This window comes from Stylophora pistillata, chromosome 5 (assembly GCF_964205215.1).
Source record: "Stylophora pistillata chromosome 5, jaStyPist1.2, whole genome shotgun sequence".
Classification (NCBI taxonomy): Eukaryota; Metazoa; Cnidaria; class Anthozoa; order Scleractinia; family Pocilloporidae; genus Stylophora; species Stylophora pistillata.
Genome location: NC_142523.1, coordinates 35,630,428 through 35,646,880, shown reverse-complemented (window position 1 = coordinate 35,646,880; position 16,453 = coordinate 35,630,428). Strand labels below are relative to the sequence as shown.

Here is a 16,453-nt window from a genome sequence, read left to right as displayed (position 1 = left end):
AACTTGAAGTACTCAACTATGTCTCCAAAGAGCCACTTTACAGAAACTCTCACTGAGCTCATAGCCTTATTAAAATTTACCATCTGTGGGGTGAGTATCATGTTTGTAAAAGGGGTCTGGAGGTGCACACTCAATGGGTAGGCGGGGTCTCCATAAACACAAAGTAGACGGACGACCCGCTGGCCCAGGTGAAAAAGCATAGCGTTGCATATCTTGAAGAAGATTGGAGTCTGCTAGCATGGCAGCGTCGTATCGTCTCCCCTCTATGAAAAAAAGAAGACAAATTAAAACCATTTCGACTAAAAATTTTCGGGTCTTTTTCTGAAGGGTAATTTTATATTCCATTTCCCTTACCGATTGGTCCATACATATTTCCAATAATTCCATTTGGTAATGCCACGGATTGAAATATTACACCGTGAACTTTTTTGTGACCACTGTAGACAAAGCGCTGATTTTGGCCAGGCTTGCTTATTGGTCTAACTGTCCCATCAATAAAGTCAAATCAGTTATCCAAGGGGGATCCCTTAGCTGTTATGGCGTTACTGTATATTTCCAGTGAATGAGGGTTGAGGATGCTATCATTCCACTGCAACATTCTGTGACTGTCTGCCTGGTAAATTTAGTCGATCATGTAGTTGTTTATCATGCACAACACTAGAACAGGCTTCCCAAAGCGAGCTATCATGTCTGAATATCGCCAAGGGATAGCTATGTCTCTTTAGAAAAATGCAAAGAGCCTCCAATCCACTACAAATACTTCTTTGATAGCATTCCACTACCTCAGGAATCCCCAATACTTCAGCTAGAAATGGTAAGTCGTTCTTGTAGAAACGAAACTCTGAACGGCACTCGTCGTCTTCTAAATCATAGAAGTCAAAACCAGGATAAGAATTATACGGAAGATCGACATTATCGGACCTGCTTAAATCGTACAGGAGTAGAAGTTCCTCATCGTTTATCAAACCATCACTGTGGCTAATCAAAAGTTGATTTCGAACTTCTTTCAAAGACATAATAAGCGGCGTTTTGTAATGGCTGCTTAACTGTTTAGAAATTCCCGCCAAGACGGCGTTCTCTCCCCAGTCTTATGCGGGTTTTGGAGTCCCCGTCGCCGTCCCCGCTCTCGTTGCTACAGAACGGAGTTGTCGCACAGCTTCAACCTCGATCATGGATGATTTTCCAGAGAAAAAGGAAGCGCATTACGAAAGGGAAACTCCAGTTAACGATTATGTCGAAGATGGTCTTAAAGGAGGGAAACCTGCCTCAAGAAAGTGGACCATTATGCGGACCACCGCCATCTTTGCAGTTGTCTCTCTCGTGGTTTGTGGAATCATTCTCACAGCAACCTTGTTGACTCGAAAAAAGCAATTTACTGAGCGCTTAGTGGAGATCAACTTAGAACCAGGTGAAACTCTGGTGTATCAAGTCGAACAAGCTATGGAAGTAAGGAGCGGAGAGCTTCAGAAAGGTATTTGACTTCGTTACTGATAAAGCATTAGGTGTGCCGTTAAGATGCCCTTCATCACTAAGTAAACAAAACAACGATAATGCTTTAACATTGCCTTCTTGGTCTTTAGGCCATTTTTTTGGTATAGAAAGTCTCTGTTTAAGATGACATCAGGCCAGTGTGCAATATGTTCGCATTCAGTAAGAGAATGTAAACTTCATATTCTCTTGGTTTTAGACCAATTCTGCAATTTACAAGATAAGACCAGTGAAAAGTTTTCAGTCAAGAAACATCGAAGACAGGCAATTAAAATGAAAATAGTTTGAAGATTTCAAAGCCGCACGAAAATAAATCAATTTGCACAAATATCAATATATTAGGCCGTACAAAATAAAGAATGCGAACACCTCAGGTCTTTCGTTACAGTCCCTTCATCGTTTCGTCATACTTACGCAAGCGGGCGCGCTCGCGTCGCAGAAAGTTGTTTTGGCGGAAATTTACCAATATGTTATCTGCGTGAAAATTGTTAAAAGTGCATGTTTTCTTTTATCTTTGAAGCGTCGGATTTGTTAGCGCGATTATTCACGTTCACTCAGTTACATTGGAATTATCTTGAAATATTTTCAGTCATTTACATATGAATGGTTCAGCGACTTGTTTTGGTATTTAGGCGCCTCCATCGTTCAAATATTTGGATTCAATAAGTTGTTTTTATTGAATCAACCGTTAGAATGCTACACCCAGTAAACCTTGAAAATTAACCTGGTTCTGAATTCATGTCGGCATTTTGCACTTTTAATCTCTGACTGTTGACTTGACATAACAGAATTTGAACATAGAAGCTAAGTTTCTATAGAAGCTAAGTTTCTAAAGAAACTGTGGTGTTGCGTCGGTGGGGGGTATGGCGAGATAATTAGGTTTTAGCGTGAGTCGATAGTGTAAATTGGCTGCAGTAGAGAGTTTCTAAAGTTGTGAAATGTTCAGAAAGCAACCGTGGACGATAGCCATCTAAAAAGCTAATTGCCATCGAAAAAGTGTTGTCTAAGAGAGACTCGATCCGCAAGGCCAGGGAAGCTTTTTTAATTTCAAGAGGCAATACTATTTATCCCGATGGCCTTAACGCTCGCGAAGAAATGTATTAGTGTTTTTCCCTCTACTATTCTTACCTTTAGTTATTTAATTTATTCAATTTACCCTACTTTACTTCTATTTTTATTTACTATTTCTATTTTTAATTGTTATCTTATTGTCAATCAAAGTAGTTTTACGTATTTCCGCTATCACATCACACAGCTATCTAAGTACCACCTTAATTCTATATCAATTCCCACTGCACCTGCAGAAGGTTGGTTTGGCCAGCCGAAATATAGTGCTCCGTCTTAAAACTTATCTACGTTGTATCGGTCTTGCCTCTATATTTATTTTCTAAAGTTGAACTTTCCAGAGTTAGCCCTTTGTATAAGCAACGATGAAGACGTCAGCTTTACAATCTGACTCTTAAGGGTGCCCAATCCACATTATCAACTCAGTTGATAAAATAAAATTAAGGTGCACTTAAACCCACAAATTTTTTCGCTTAACGAAATAAGCTTATTTTTTGGAGTATTTCTGTGCAAAAATTTTTTAATTTGCTCAAATCCTTAATTTTCTGTGCTCAGTCAAAATACGGAAAATCGGCCGCCATCTTACCCCACGACCGAGTTTAAAGAAGAATGGCTCTAGCGGGTAATGTGACGTCAAATCGAGAACACGAAAGTCTGCATTTCACACATTTTCACTTGTTTGGGAAGGTTGTCGTTGATATTGTCCGAAATATGCCGATCAGGTGTGTTGTATGAGGAATGTATGAAGCGCGATACCCTCTTGCAAATTTCGCACATTGCAACATCCTTCTACAACACACTTAGTCTACATATTTTCGGACAATATCGACTACAACCTTCCCAAACAAGTGAAAATGTGTGAAATGCAGACTTTCGTGTTCTCGATTTGACGTCACATTACCCGCTAGAGCCATTCCTCTTTAAACTCGGTCGTGGGGCAAGATTGCGGCCGATTTTCTGTATTTTGACTGGGCACAGAAAGTTGAAGATTTGAGCAAATAAAAACATTTTTGCACAGAAATACTCCAAAAAATACGTTTATTTCGTTAAGCGAAAAAAAATTTTTGGGTTTAGGTGCGCTTTAAGACTTTTGAGCAGGCTAGGTGCAGCCGCTGCTCGAGAACCAGAGCCCGCGCTCCTTCCCGAAGCTCTCTTTTCGGGGAGGAGCGAAAAAGATCGAACCTGAGAGAGCGGCGGAAATCGAGCCTATCCATATATTGGCTTTATGATGAATATATTTTGTCATGGAGCAATAAGGCTTAGTCTTGTCGATACTGTACTGCCATACAAAAAGGTTACTCAGAAATTGAATATACTTAGCTCCAGCAGTTTCGGGATCAGTTCAGTTGATCATTTTTAACGGTAACTTGAAATCTGATATGAAAGCAACCTCCATGGAGGTTAAGGCTGCCGTCGACCAAATCAAATCAATTTTTAAAAATCTTCTTTCTAATTTCTGTTACGTTAGGGAAACCATTTGAGTTTAATTTTTCGAAAACTGAATGACAAAGACCGCGAGATACAACCGAAAGGGTGTTTTAGGGGAACTAGAGCCGAATAATGGCAGGTGTAGTAATCAAAATTATGTCATAATTCTACAAGCCTCCAGCAGAGTGTTCGTGGGCTTTTGTCTAGGATCTCGATCTGCTTACATTAATTTGTTTACATCGCGACTTGTACCGCACAAAAGATAGAAATATCTGTCACATTTCCCAAAGCGTTGAGATAATTCCGAGGAAGCCCGTTTCCATTAGCGTTTTTCTTATCACCTTGCTTGCTTTGCCCACCTTTCTTTCTGTTTGTTTTTAGCAATGAATCTGTTTTGACTTCGTTTTACGCATTGTTAATTTGTTTTTTTCCCGATGAGGTTGTTAAATTCCAATGGAATTCTTTGTACCGACAAGCCTCGATGCGGCGTTTCGTTGGTCGGCGGCATGACCACATCGATCCTCTATGAAAAGTGTAAATTTTGTGTCTACTTCACTTGCGCAGGGAGACATTATGAGAGCGGTCATTATTTGTCACCGGCGGGGAAATAGGGATGGGTTGAGGGATTTTTTTGTGTCACGAGAAATTTTACTTAAAACCCCCCCCCTCCACAAGGCTCTCTGATATTCTTAAGATTACCCCCCCTCCTTTGCAGTTAGTTAAAAATGAAATCCTCCTTTTATACTCTCCCCTGAGCCCATTACTTGGCTCTTAACTTTGTCAGTGACTGAGCCCTCTCTGTTCCCCCTGAATACCATGGGATACCCCTCCCCCGAAATCCTCCATCATCCCCCTAGAGAAAAATTATGACTGGTCCCAAAGATGCACAACAAAAAGTGTCTGTCCGAGGTGCTTGTTATTTAATAACGTTTTCGATGCCAAAGCAATAGAGGACTATACAAGAATAATCTTCAACTAATGTTAATAAGATCTTATGGTTTATGAAGAAAAGAAGTTCTGGACACTATTTAACCTTAATAATAGACACAGGCACGCTGTACGTGCCTATATTTAGTAGTCGTAGAGGCTGGTTTCACTTTATTTTGTCAGAAAATTCCAAATCTGATTATAATTCAGTATCGATTTAAGAATAAAGCCTTAAAAAAATTAATATAAATTTCAAATCAACGAAATAACTTTTTACAATCGACAAAATCGAAAAACCATACTCTTCAGCTGGCAAAGCTGTAAAAGATACTCAATTTACTATCAGCATTAAAAGGTTTTACATCCGGTTTATGCGGTTGTCTCCTTTGCAAGATCGGCATCTTTCGATGAATGAGGAGATTTGGTATTATGTATATTGAAGTTGCATATTCACCGAAGTTTGATGCCTTCCTTCCTTCAATATGTCAGGCGAAAAAACAATCATATCATTGCTGAATTTAACTTCTTGAGCTCAAGTGATCTACTTTAAGTTTGTATTAAATTTCAGTATTTTGTTCAAGGACATTTAACTATTTTTCAGGAACCTTAAGAACCATCGTTGCACTTCAAGTGAAAAACAAGACTTCAGAAGAGTATTGGTTCATTTTAAAGATCATCAGCATTACTGCTGAAGGAGAAAACTTGGAAAGAATCGTTAACGTAGACCCGGGAAGACCGGTATATTTTTTGGTGAGGGTTGAGCGCACTTCAAGGTAATAAAAAATGTATTCCTGAAAATTTCAAATTCCAGAAGTTATCCACGACTGTCGTCTGGTAGGGATTAACAGAGAGTGATAGGTCCGCTTGATAGTGAACTTTTTTTTCCATAAACGTTATATGGGAAGCCAAAAAAATAAATAAATAAATAAACCATTCAACCTATGTTAGCCTGGGCCATAAAGTCAAATAGTGTGATAATCTAAAGAGCTAGTGGCTAACAAAAAAAAACTTGTTTTTACATTTTTATCTGTAATAAACCACACACAACCCAGGCATATTACACACACACTCACGTAAACAAAGTATTGTTGGAAAGAAATTGCAACAACAGGATAATTATCTACATATCGTCGGAAATTCAGTTAAAGCTTCGATTGAAAAGTATAGGAATCCTTGCTATTTTCATCAAAGATAACAAGGTGGTTGCGGTGTCATTTTCTTGATGGTCTTGAATAAGTAACACCCTGATCCATCTGGCACTCAAAAGTAACGATATATAATTGTGATTCAGTAATTCATTCCTTCCTCCAGCTTCCTTTTGCGGCTCAGTGATACTCACCACAGTTTTAATTTTTATAAAAAGCGATGAGGAGCTCGAAATGTTGATTCTTCACTGACAAATTGTCATGCTTGTTCTTACTTGACATGTTTTTAACTGTCTGCTTTTTTATCTTTTTTCATAATAGGTCTGATGCGTCTAACTCCACTGAGGGAGACGAATCATTTGAATTATACGGAAACCAAAGGTCCGACGCAGAGTTCACTCGTTATGTCCGAGCCATCCTTACTCAGCTTCTCCCAACTGTTGAACGTAATCTTTACGAACGTGTAGATGGAGAGAAACCAGAACCAAATTCTGAGCCAAAACCTGAAAAATCTTCCATGTTTCCCGGTATTGTGAAGATGCATAGGGAGGCAAACACATCGGAACATGACGGAATTTTGATCAAGAATCATTTCAATCGTTCAGATGTCACCAATATGACATCTGACATTGACTTGGAGATGTCATATGCTGAATCGTCAGTTCTTAAGAAGAGCAACGGTATGGTAGCTAAGAGTCAGGTTGATTTGACTGAACAATTGAATTTTGGAGAGCCAATTCGACTCAAGAATGGTTCTACAGCCGACATGATGAACATTACATTCACGAGTAAGGTAACACTTCTTGATGACGAAAAGTCTCGCAGAAGTTATCTTAAAGACGACGAGTTAGCGGATATCAGCGTCCGTGGCTTCGTAAAGCTTCATGCTCCAAAATCTGACGTAAAGTTAGCGGTAAAGGGGTCCAAGCGAAAGGCTGTGAAAGAACCTACTGGTGAGTCAAGAGCATCGCATGCCACCTTTGCCAACACAGATGAATCAGAAAAAAACTCTACCGCAGACTCGTATGTCTCAAGAAACCGAACCCGCAGACAAGCCATTACCATTCTTAGGTCAGCCGAGAAGGAGGAGAGTGTAACACTGATGGATAAAAAGATATTTGGTGTCAACGCAAAAGTAGAGGAAACATTTCGCATCAAGTTACAGACTGAAGTAAAAAACGAAATGACCGTTACTCTCCGTTTAGGCTCCGACTCGACGAGGCTATTCGACGAATCCTTCAGCGCCCATCGAAGTAAGACCAATAGTTGGTCCTCCTCGGTTTCAGTGGTAAGTTTGATGAGCTGTTAAGATCTGATGAATCCCACATAGATCAATGCCAGTATTAACAGAAAACTTAGCCACACAGTTAGTGTGTTGTTGACGTTTTAAGATTGTTTCATTTTGAAATGATAGATCAGTTTCATAACTAGCACGTCCCTACAGACACCTTTTTAAATCAAGCAACCATAAAACAGATGCATTCCTAATTGAGGCCTCTGTGAAAGTTGGATTCCAGTCTTACTGACTGTAGGCAAAGTGAGGCACTCATCGATTGAAAGTCGTAAAGCCAAAATGAAAGTGGTTACTTATTAAAGGAAAATACAGTAAGAAAACTGCTTGAGGGGTGGGAATAGGAAAGAGATCAAGTCTGGATTTGTTTTGTTTTGAAAGTGATTCGTCGAAAGAGTGGCGCAACTTCTAGACTGAGGATTCAAAAACAAAACTACTGCAATCATAAATTACTTCTGAAGCTCAATTGAAAATTGGTCAAGGATGGATTAAACTGCAAAAAAGTGTATTCCTTGGTCCACTTCGTATTTTGTATTCATTTACATTTTCTACTTTAAATTTTGTACGATCCAGATCCAAAGAGAATACCTAGCGAGATGAACGATTGTATACTTTATATACAAAGTCTACACTCATTAACCTTCAGAAAGCCTTTTAAGCAATGCTATGTTATTTTAAAGTTTAATTCAAGCGACTCACTGATTAATTTTGGTTTTATTTATGGATTTACTGATTACTGTTGGTTTAATTAATGACAGGGTATACATGTTCCAGTATTTATCATCTCCCTTGATGTGAAATTCAAACTAGGGATAGCTGGTAGCCTCACAGTTAGCAAGGGCTACAACATACAGTCATCTCTGGCCTATTACGCAACGGTTAGTTACCTGTCTTGTTCTTTTTTTATTAGTTTATTCATCAGCGTTTGGGTTTCTCGGCACCTGACTTTGCTGTATAAAAGCTTCATTAGAACTTACCACAACAGCGATAACAAAACCTTTATTTTCTTTTACTCTTACTTGAGACAACCGAAAGTCTCATTTGGTAAAATAGATTTTCTCTCTAGAAGATTACTCTTTGCCACTTTGCAACTCTGCACGCTTTGATTTGTTCCCTATACATTTGACGTCAAGTGTGATTGGACGATTTTTATTCTCATGAATCGTGATTTGAATTTTTTTAATTCATGAATTGTTATTAAAGATTATAAGTTCTTTTCATGGCTACGTGAACGAATGTTATTACTTAAGCGAGACCCGTAAATCAAGAGCTGGAATAAACATGATTCGCGATCCATTTTGTTTTGCGTGATGAATTTCCGGCTATTTCATTGCTTTGGACTTGAAATGTACCTATTGTTCTCGAACGGCTGTGGTTTTGACAGGATTGGTCTTGATATGGATCGATACAAGTCATCAAACAGACCTCTAATAGTTCTTAGACAAATAAAATAAGACATTGCGTTATCTTTTGTCGCGTAGGACTTGTCAAGAATAGAAAAAAAAAATTTTAATTTCACGAGATTGTCTTGAGTTCTGAACGTTACCGGTGATGCGTGATGAGACCAAATATTTTTACGTGACTGAGTTTTGCAAAGGGGTTTAGGGGACCCTGTAATATCTCTTCAGATCTCTTCCTGGAAGAGCTTTTAAGTGAATCAGATCTTTCGTAATTTGGGTTCAAATTCTCCTCGCGCACCATGACGTTTTCAATGGACAATTTCAGTATGCCAGTGCATCATGATGCAAACGATGTTGTCGCTATAAATTGACCTGCTGCTGAATTGACTGTTTGGATCGTTTTAGGTTAGGCCATCATTGGCAGTGACAGCTTCTCTCCATGGCTATGTATCAGTGCTCAACCTTCGGGCTGGTGTCTATGGCGACGGTAACTTAATACGCGGAAGTCTTCCTCTCACAGTTTCATTCAACGAAAATCGCGCATGCGTGGTTGCTTCTGCCGATGTTAACATTCTCGAACTGGAGGCTAGTATTTATTATCAGTGGTTAAAATGCCGCCTGGAATGGTTCAGTATCAAATGCTCTTGGGGTACTCGCCGTAATCTGCTCTCGATCGGCAGAATGTCCGCTATCGCCCTGAGGCTGAAGCTGCTTGAATTCTGCTGCTGATTGGAAGCTTGTAAAAGATCTTCAATACGTATAGCTATGTTTCCTAAAACGTGATTCGTTGATGTACATTGGCTCTGACTGGGGCCACTTAGCATTTACTTCAACTTTCGTACACAAGAGAAGTTTTCAATAATAGGTATCATGATATTAATTGGAATCACGAGAACTTGAAAGTGAAGAAGTCATTTGCTCTTTCTCTGTTCTTTTTATTGTTGTAGTAGCTTTAGTATTTACTGATCTTGACTGATTTGAGATAGACCTTGTCATACTTTCAAACAGCCGGCTGGCCAATTTTTTTGTAAGCACCGAACAAACTGCTCAGTTAAATTAATGTCTAAATTAAAGTAAATTTGTTTTTCGTTATACCTCCATGGTTAACATGATACATGCGTAAAATTACTGAAGGCCGTGAAAATGGAACTAACCAACAGTACTCGTTTTGAAGAGGGTGATTGGATTAAGTGTTATTTGATTTTTTTTTCAAATGTTAAGGGTCGTAGTGCAAGCTAATATTGATGTGTTTTGGAGATACCATATGTCCTCATTATATAACCCAGCTACTTCCCGGAAATTCAAATTTGTACAGCAGAGCCAATTGTCATACGAACTACAACTTAATGTGCCTCAGTGCTACAGAGAAACGGAAGGGGTAGGACTTTTCATATTCGTGGGGCAAAGGAAATTCCTTTAGATATACGCAAAAAGGACACCGTTAGGTCTTTAAAAGATCTGCCATCCAAAAGTTCTTTTAGCATAGTGTTAAGGTGGAACTTATATGTATCAGATATAAGTATAGGTTTTTTGCATGATTTTAGATTATTCAAATAGAATAGGGCAGAAAGCCACCAGTTAATCAGTTTATAGTAATTTTATATGTTACCCTTTATACAATATATAAGTTGTTACTTACTAACAAAATGTTTAAAAGTTTAATGTTTGGTATTACAAAAAACATATTGTTAAGTCTACTAGCGGTTAGTTTACTCAATAAAGAAAAGTTTTTCAAACTAAGGGTTTTGAGGCAAATGTAAATCAAACGCGAAACAAACTCAGATTTCCTTTCCAGGCCCCCTGCTTCGGAAGCTGAAAATACCCGTTGTCATAGTGATCTAGCCCACTGGCTGAACTGCTTCTGAGCATGAGCCTGATCTCCAAGACAAAAATGCGCTGAGAATACCTCTGCCAAGGACTCACGAAACCACATTTAGCTTAAAAACAAACCCTCCCTGACTGACCAGAGCCAGCAGTCCAGCAAAACAGCCTATGAAAAAAGTTAAGTAAGTAAAGGCCTTTTTTTAAGAGGCCCCTAAAACCTTAAAGAAAACTCTGGTTGACCGATGGTTTCAAAACCTACAGTCCCCATACCTGAACTATTGACAAACAGCTGCCTAGCCACAAACCTTCCGACAGGCCGTTCTCTGAACTACGCTCAGGTGCTAAACTTAGTATTTGGCTCCCGCATATTAGGCTGCCAAAATCGGGTTTCTACTTGGGTTTCTTTGCTCGTCATCAAAAATATCAACTTCTTCGTTAGTCAGCTGTGTAAATGAAATTAAACTGAGAAATCTAATGAACCCTAATGAAAACAGATGCAGATGCAGTTGATTTATTGCATGGCAACCTGCAAAGCTATGAAGTTTTTTCTTTTCTTAATCCTTTTTGGCAGGCAACAGAAAAGCGAGCCGAAGTTGCATGTGAGGAGAAAGAGAAATTGGCTCAACTTAGACCTGTCGTGATTTCCAGCTGGCTACGAGGAACCAAAGCCAAGGTAATCGCTATGGAATACCTAATCACTAATCAGAGGAAAGCGGGAAACATCATAGGCAGCCGATGAGAAATCAAAGTTATTACATGTTAAGCAGCTAATGCAATGATAAAATAGGGGACCAATTCACAATTGGTTTCAAATGGCATATCACTACTGGGTGTTTGAAAAGTTCGTTTTGATTTAGAAGTTGCTAATTTTTTAAACAAATCAATTGTTTGTCAGAACTATTTCAATAAACTGAGGTAGAGAATTTATCAAAATAGTTTGCGATAGCAATTGTAATTGCCTAATATATCATCGCGCCCTTTGTTTCGATTTTCGCGCCGAATGTACCCGCGTGTGTTTTCCCGCCATTTATTCGCATCCTTTTGTGTATGTTGTTCCTTTCCCGAATTTTTTGTTTTGTTTTGTAATATATATATGATCTTCTCCCGGCCCTCATTGGCAATTAACTGGCACTCAATTTTCTATAGTTCCCCCGTTTATAATCTGTTAGCGACTACTGATCTCCCTTCCGTTCCACCTGAAAACCATACGATCCTCCCTTAGGGAGGAATCACACTTATAAATTTTACCATGTACAACCAAAGTTCTCCAACCATCCCCCAGGCGATAAATAATGACCATTCCTTAAACTCTGTCTCAGAAGGCAACAGCCTAATACTGAACGAGGTCTTTATTTGAGATCACGCCCACTGCGTCAGTAACAGCCACTTTGTGAAGTTCTGCACTTAGAAGTGCTGGGGTGTACGGTGACTGACGATTGATACACGGAAGTCTTCCAATCAGTGTGTGGTATGATGCAAATCGTTCCCCCAACAGGAATATCTGCATGAACTGGAGGCTGATGTCTTCTGACGATGGAGATCGTGCTGGTGGGATTAGTGGTGGTTTAAATGTGATTGGGTTACTCGTTGCACCCTGTGCAGTTTGTTTGTATAGTATTAAATATATTAATCAGTAGTTTCACTAGCAACCTTTGTGGCTTCCCTTGGTGTTGATGTATGGGATCCCATGAAAATGGGTTCCCACTCCACCGATCAGCAAACTCGTGATCAGTGGGTAAAAAAGGGAACCAAGCTTATGCAAGGGTGGGAATGAGTGTGTAAAATGAACATAAAAGTTAGGTGTTAAAATTGAGGGAGCGACTTCTGTGACAACAGCACGCTCCTAAACTCAATTTAAAATTGTAAAAAATATATCTTATATATTATTAAAATAAAAAAATAAACAAATAAATAAGTAAGTAAATAAAATCAAAATAAAATAAAATAAAATAAAATGAAGTTAAAATATTATATAAGAGTAACTATTAGAAAGAGGGGGCGAAGCATTTAGGGTTTAGGGTTAAATTGCTAATTTTATATTAGAGTTTTGGTTAGGGTTAGGGTTAGAGTTATATTAGGGTCAGGGTTAGGGTTAGGGTTAGATTAGGTTTAGGGTTAGGGTTAGTGCTAGATTAGGGTTGGGTTAGGGGTAGGGTTGTGGTGGGGTAAAGGTTAGTCATAGGCAAGGGTTTGCTTAGGGTTTGAGGAATGGGGTCACTTGTTTTGATTGGAGGAAGGGAAAGGGGGTTATAGAGTAGGATAGGAAAAAAGGATTATTGATAAAAATAAAGTATTCTCCTTTTGCAATTATTTTTATTGAGAGGAGACTGTAGGAATGGGAAGGATATAGGTAGAAGAGGAGCAGTGTTGATCGAGGAGTGGTGAAAGAAGATCTGAAGTGTCTATAAAAGTTGTTCAAAGATGGAGAGAAATGGAAATCAAACCGGCCGGGTGAGGAGAGAAGGATGCATCGGCACCAAGGCTCCGTATGGTTGTGAGTCGTCAGGGACAAAGCACAACCGAGCGAGGATGTTTCTAACCTGGTACCAGGCGACATCCTCGTGCCGAGTCCTTGTTGAAGAAAGCAAGAAAAACTACACAAATATAGTGAGAAATAAGAAAGTGATTGGAACCTATTCCAAAGGAAAAAAAAAATGTATATATATACATATATATATATTATATATTATCAATATATATATATATATATATATATATTATCAAAACTGTAGATATATATATACAGTTTTGATAATATAGAGGGAGTTAAATACGTATACTAAATAAAGATTAATTTCAGATATAATAGAAGAGACAACTTATGTAAACAATTTAAAAAATTTTTCCGGAGATATTACGGAGGAGAATGCAATGCTCATGTAGAGAAAGAAAGAATGCGGTGCTAATACAGAAGAGAATACTTATGTATATTAAAAGAAAAATAATTAAATGAATAAAAACAAAAAACAAAAATAATAATTTCAAGTGTGTGTACACTGAACGGAAGTGTCACGAAACGGGAATTAGAATTAAGAGGGGAGGTGTGTTATTATTTATATGAAGAAAATAAAGATAGATACCTTAAGAAATATGAGAGGGAGCTGCCTTATCCTTAATATCCAAAGGAAAAAATATATTTATAACGAAAAAAGATTTTCGCTACCGGCTCTGTGTCGCGAAATAGCGGAGTTGAAAGATCTTAATCTGGGACGGTCACGTCAGAATGGCGTGATCGTATTGCGTGAGTCTTATGACGTACGGGTAACGCGCGATTGCTCTTGGGAAATTGATGAAGAGTGTTCAATCGATCTTCGTCGTAAAAGGGATTTTGACCCTCGAGATGTCTGGAAAATGAATTATTTCTAGAGATAAGGAGATAACTACATGCGTTAGCAGAAGGAATTGAATGGAGACGTCGATGTAAGGTTATCGGACGTTGTTGGAAGAGGGCGAGGACCCATTGTTGAGATCTTTCGTTCTAATCTGGCTGTGGAAAGTGATTAACTGATGGGATGCATCGATCCATCTTGGTTCAATTCATGAATTCACTGATTAATTTTGGTTTAATTTGTGACAGGACATAAGAGTTCCAGTATTCATCATCTCCCTTGGTGTGGAATTCAAACTAGGGATACCTTTTACCCTCAAATTTCGCCCTGGATCAAACACATTGACACCTCAGCTCCGCTATGACGTGAAGGTTAGCTAATTATCTTGTTCTTTTATTTGTTAGTTTATTCATCATTGTTTGGGTTTCTCGGCACCCTAATATGATTTATAAAAGCTTTATTATTACGAAGCACAACAACGATAACAAAAACTTTTTTTGTTGTTGTATTTCTCAATTGACACAACCGAAAATCTCATTCCACCTAAGATACACTTTTAGAAAAGATGCTTTAAAACTCAAGATTTTTCTCCGAATACTATCCTTTGCCATCTAGCAATTCTACAAGCTTTTGTTGGCTATATGTCTTCAGATATCACCCTGAAAGAGCTAAGATTTATATAGATCATTTAAGAAAATCGGCTCTTCTGCGCTCAAATTTTCATTGTGTGCCAGGACGTTTTCTATGGACGAATAAGTATGCAAATGAACTATGATACATATGATGACGTCACCATGAATTTACCTGCTGCTGAGTTGGCTATTTGGATCTTTTAAGATTGAGCCTTCTTTGTCAGTGACAGCTTCTCTCCATGGATATGTATCAGTGCTCAACCTTCGGGCTGGTGTCAATGGCGACGGTAACTTAATACGCGGAAGTCTTCCTCTCACAGTTTCATACCACGAAGATCGTCCCTCCAACGAAAAAGCACGCCTAGTTCTTTCCGCTGAACTTAACATGCTCGAGCTGGAGGCTGGTATTTTTTATCAGTGGCTAAAATGCCGCCTGGAATGGTTCAGTATTAAATGCTCTTGGGGCACTTGCCATAATCTGCACTCGTTTGGCAGAATGTCCGCTATCACCCTGAGCCATACTCTGCTTGACATCTACTTTTGATTGGAGACCTGGGAATAGATATTTAGTGTGTACAGCTATTTTTCCTAAAACGTGATTCGTTGATGTACATTGGCCCTGACCAGGGCCACTTGGCATTTACTTGAACTTTTGTACTCTAGAGAAGTTTTCAGTTGTGATCAACTGAGTGTCGAAAAACCAAAACCAAAGTAATCGCATCTACTAATCAGAACTAAGGTTAACATTATCGTTAGCCAATAAGAACTCGAAGTAAAAACTATCAACCTGCTTGAGGAGCGGAAAAACGCGAGTGACCAAGTTAGGATTGGTTTAAGTTTTTTTATTTGATTGGGTAAGATGATGGTGAAAGTTTTCTAGACCAATCACAGTGCAAAGCAAAGCAAAGTAAAACAAAGCGATCCTGGATCATTTTCGACACTCGATTGAAAATGTCTCTATATTTTTTTATCAAGGCAGAATGAGACTTTTTTCCAATTTTTGCAGAAAAATTGCCCCGTTACACAAGATGGTCGTTATGTGCAAATTATGCTCTTCCACGTCCTTTTTTTTTTCGTATTTTCAAAGAGCCCGCTGGCCACTTTTTCAGTTGTAAAGACTGAATAAACTGCTCAGTAAAATTATATTGATGTCTAAACTAAGGTAGTTTTTTTTCTTTATGCTTCTATGATTAACATGATACAAGCGAATAAATAACCATAGGCTGTGAAAATGGAACTAGCCGACGGAACATCTCTTTAAAGAGGGTCTGGATAGGGTTTAGCGTTTAGTGGTACTTGAACATTTTTTTTGTGATGTTCAGGGTCGAAGTGCAAACTAATGCTTAGGCGTATCGGAGAAATCGACTGTCCGAGTTACCTAACCCAGCTACTACCCAGAAAATCAAACTCTTACAGCGGTGCCATCCCCCAGTTGTCGTAGGAACCACAACTTAACGCGCCCTTTGTACAACAGAGAAACAGAAGGGCATGGGACTTTTCAAGGTCGTCGGGCAAAGCTCTGGAATGGAATTCCTTTAAAAATATGCGAAAGGAGCACAGTTAGTTCTTTAAGTTCTGCTATCCAAACTTTTTTTAGTATAGTGTTAAGGTGGATCTTACATTTATCAAATATAAGTATAGGTTTCTTACTCGCATGATTTTAGATTATTCAAATAGAATGGGACATAGGGCCACCAGTTAATTAGTTTATAGCACTGTTATGTGCCACCCTCTATACGATAAATAAGTAATTACCTACTAACTAAATGTGTAAAATTTTAATGTTAGGTGTCATACTATTCAGTGTACCAGCGGTTCTTAGCTCTTTAAACTATAAAGGCTTTCACGCAAATGTAAAACAAAAGCACAGCCAAACGGAGACTAAAAATACCTCGAGTCATGGTGATCTAGCCCACTGGCTAAG

At 38.6% G+C, this 16,453-nt stretch overlaps 1 protein-coding gene and 1 non-coding gene across 2 annotated transcripts in view; one reads left to right on the top strand and one right to left on the bottom strand.

Moving 5' to 3' along the window:
* LOC111342712 (uncharacterized) overlaps window positions 1–1,016 on the bottom strand; it is a 1,329-nt gene extending 313 nt beyond the window's left edge. The window contains exons 1-2 of the transcript XR_016001925.1: window positions 355–1,016; window positions 1–263 (exon numbers count right to left, since the gene is read on the bottom strand). The exon at window positions 1–263 is cut by the window's left edge and continues 313 nt beyond it. This is a non-coding gene — a transcript (uncharacterized LOC111342712). The remainder of the gene's footprint in view (window positions 264–354) is intronic.
* A 90-nt stretch (window positions 1,017–1,106) lies between these two features.
* Window positions 1,107–10,475, top strand: LOC148731672 (uncharacterized). Its single transcript, XM_088761689.1, has 5 exons — window positions 1,107–1,471; window positions 5,510–5,681; window positions 6,375–7,341; window positions 8,103–8,222; window positions 9,150–10,475. Exons 1-5 carry the CDS (start codon window positions 1,171–1,173, stop codon window positions 9,471–9,473), a joined length of 1,884 nt encoding a protein of 627 aa, XP_088617815.1. The 5' UTR covers window positions 1,107–1,170; the 3' UTR covers window positions 9,474–10,475.
* Window positions 10,476–16,453: the final 5,978 nt, after the last annotated feature.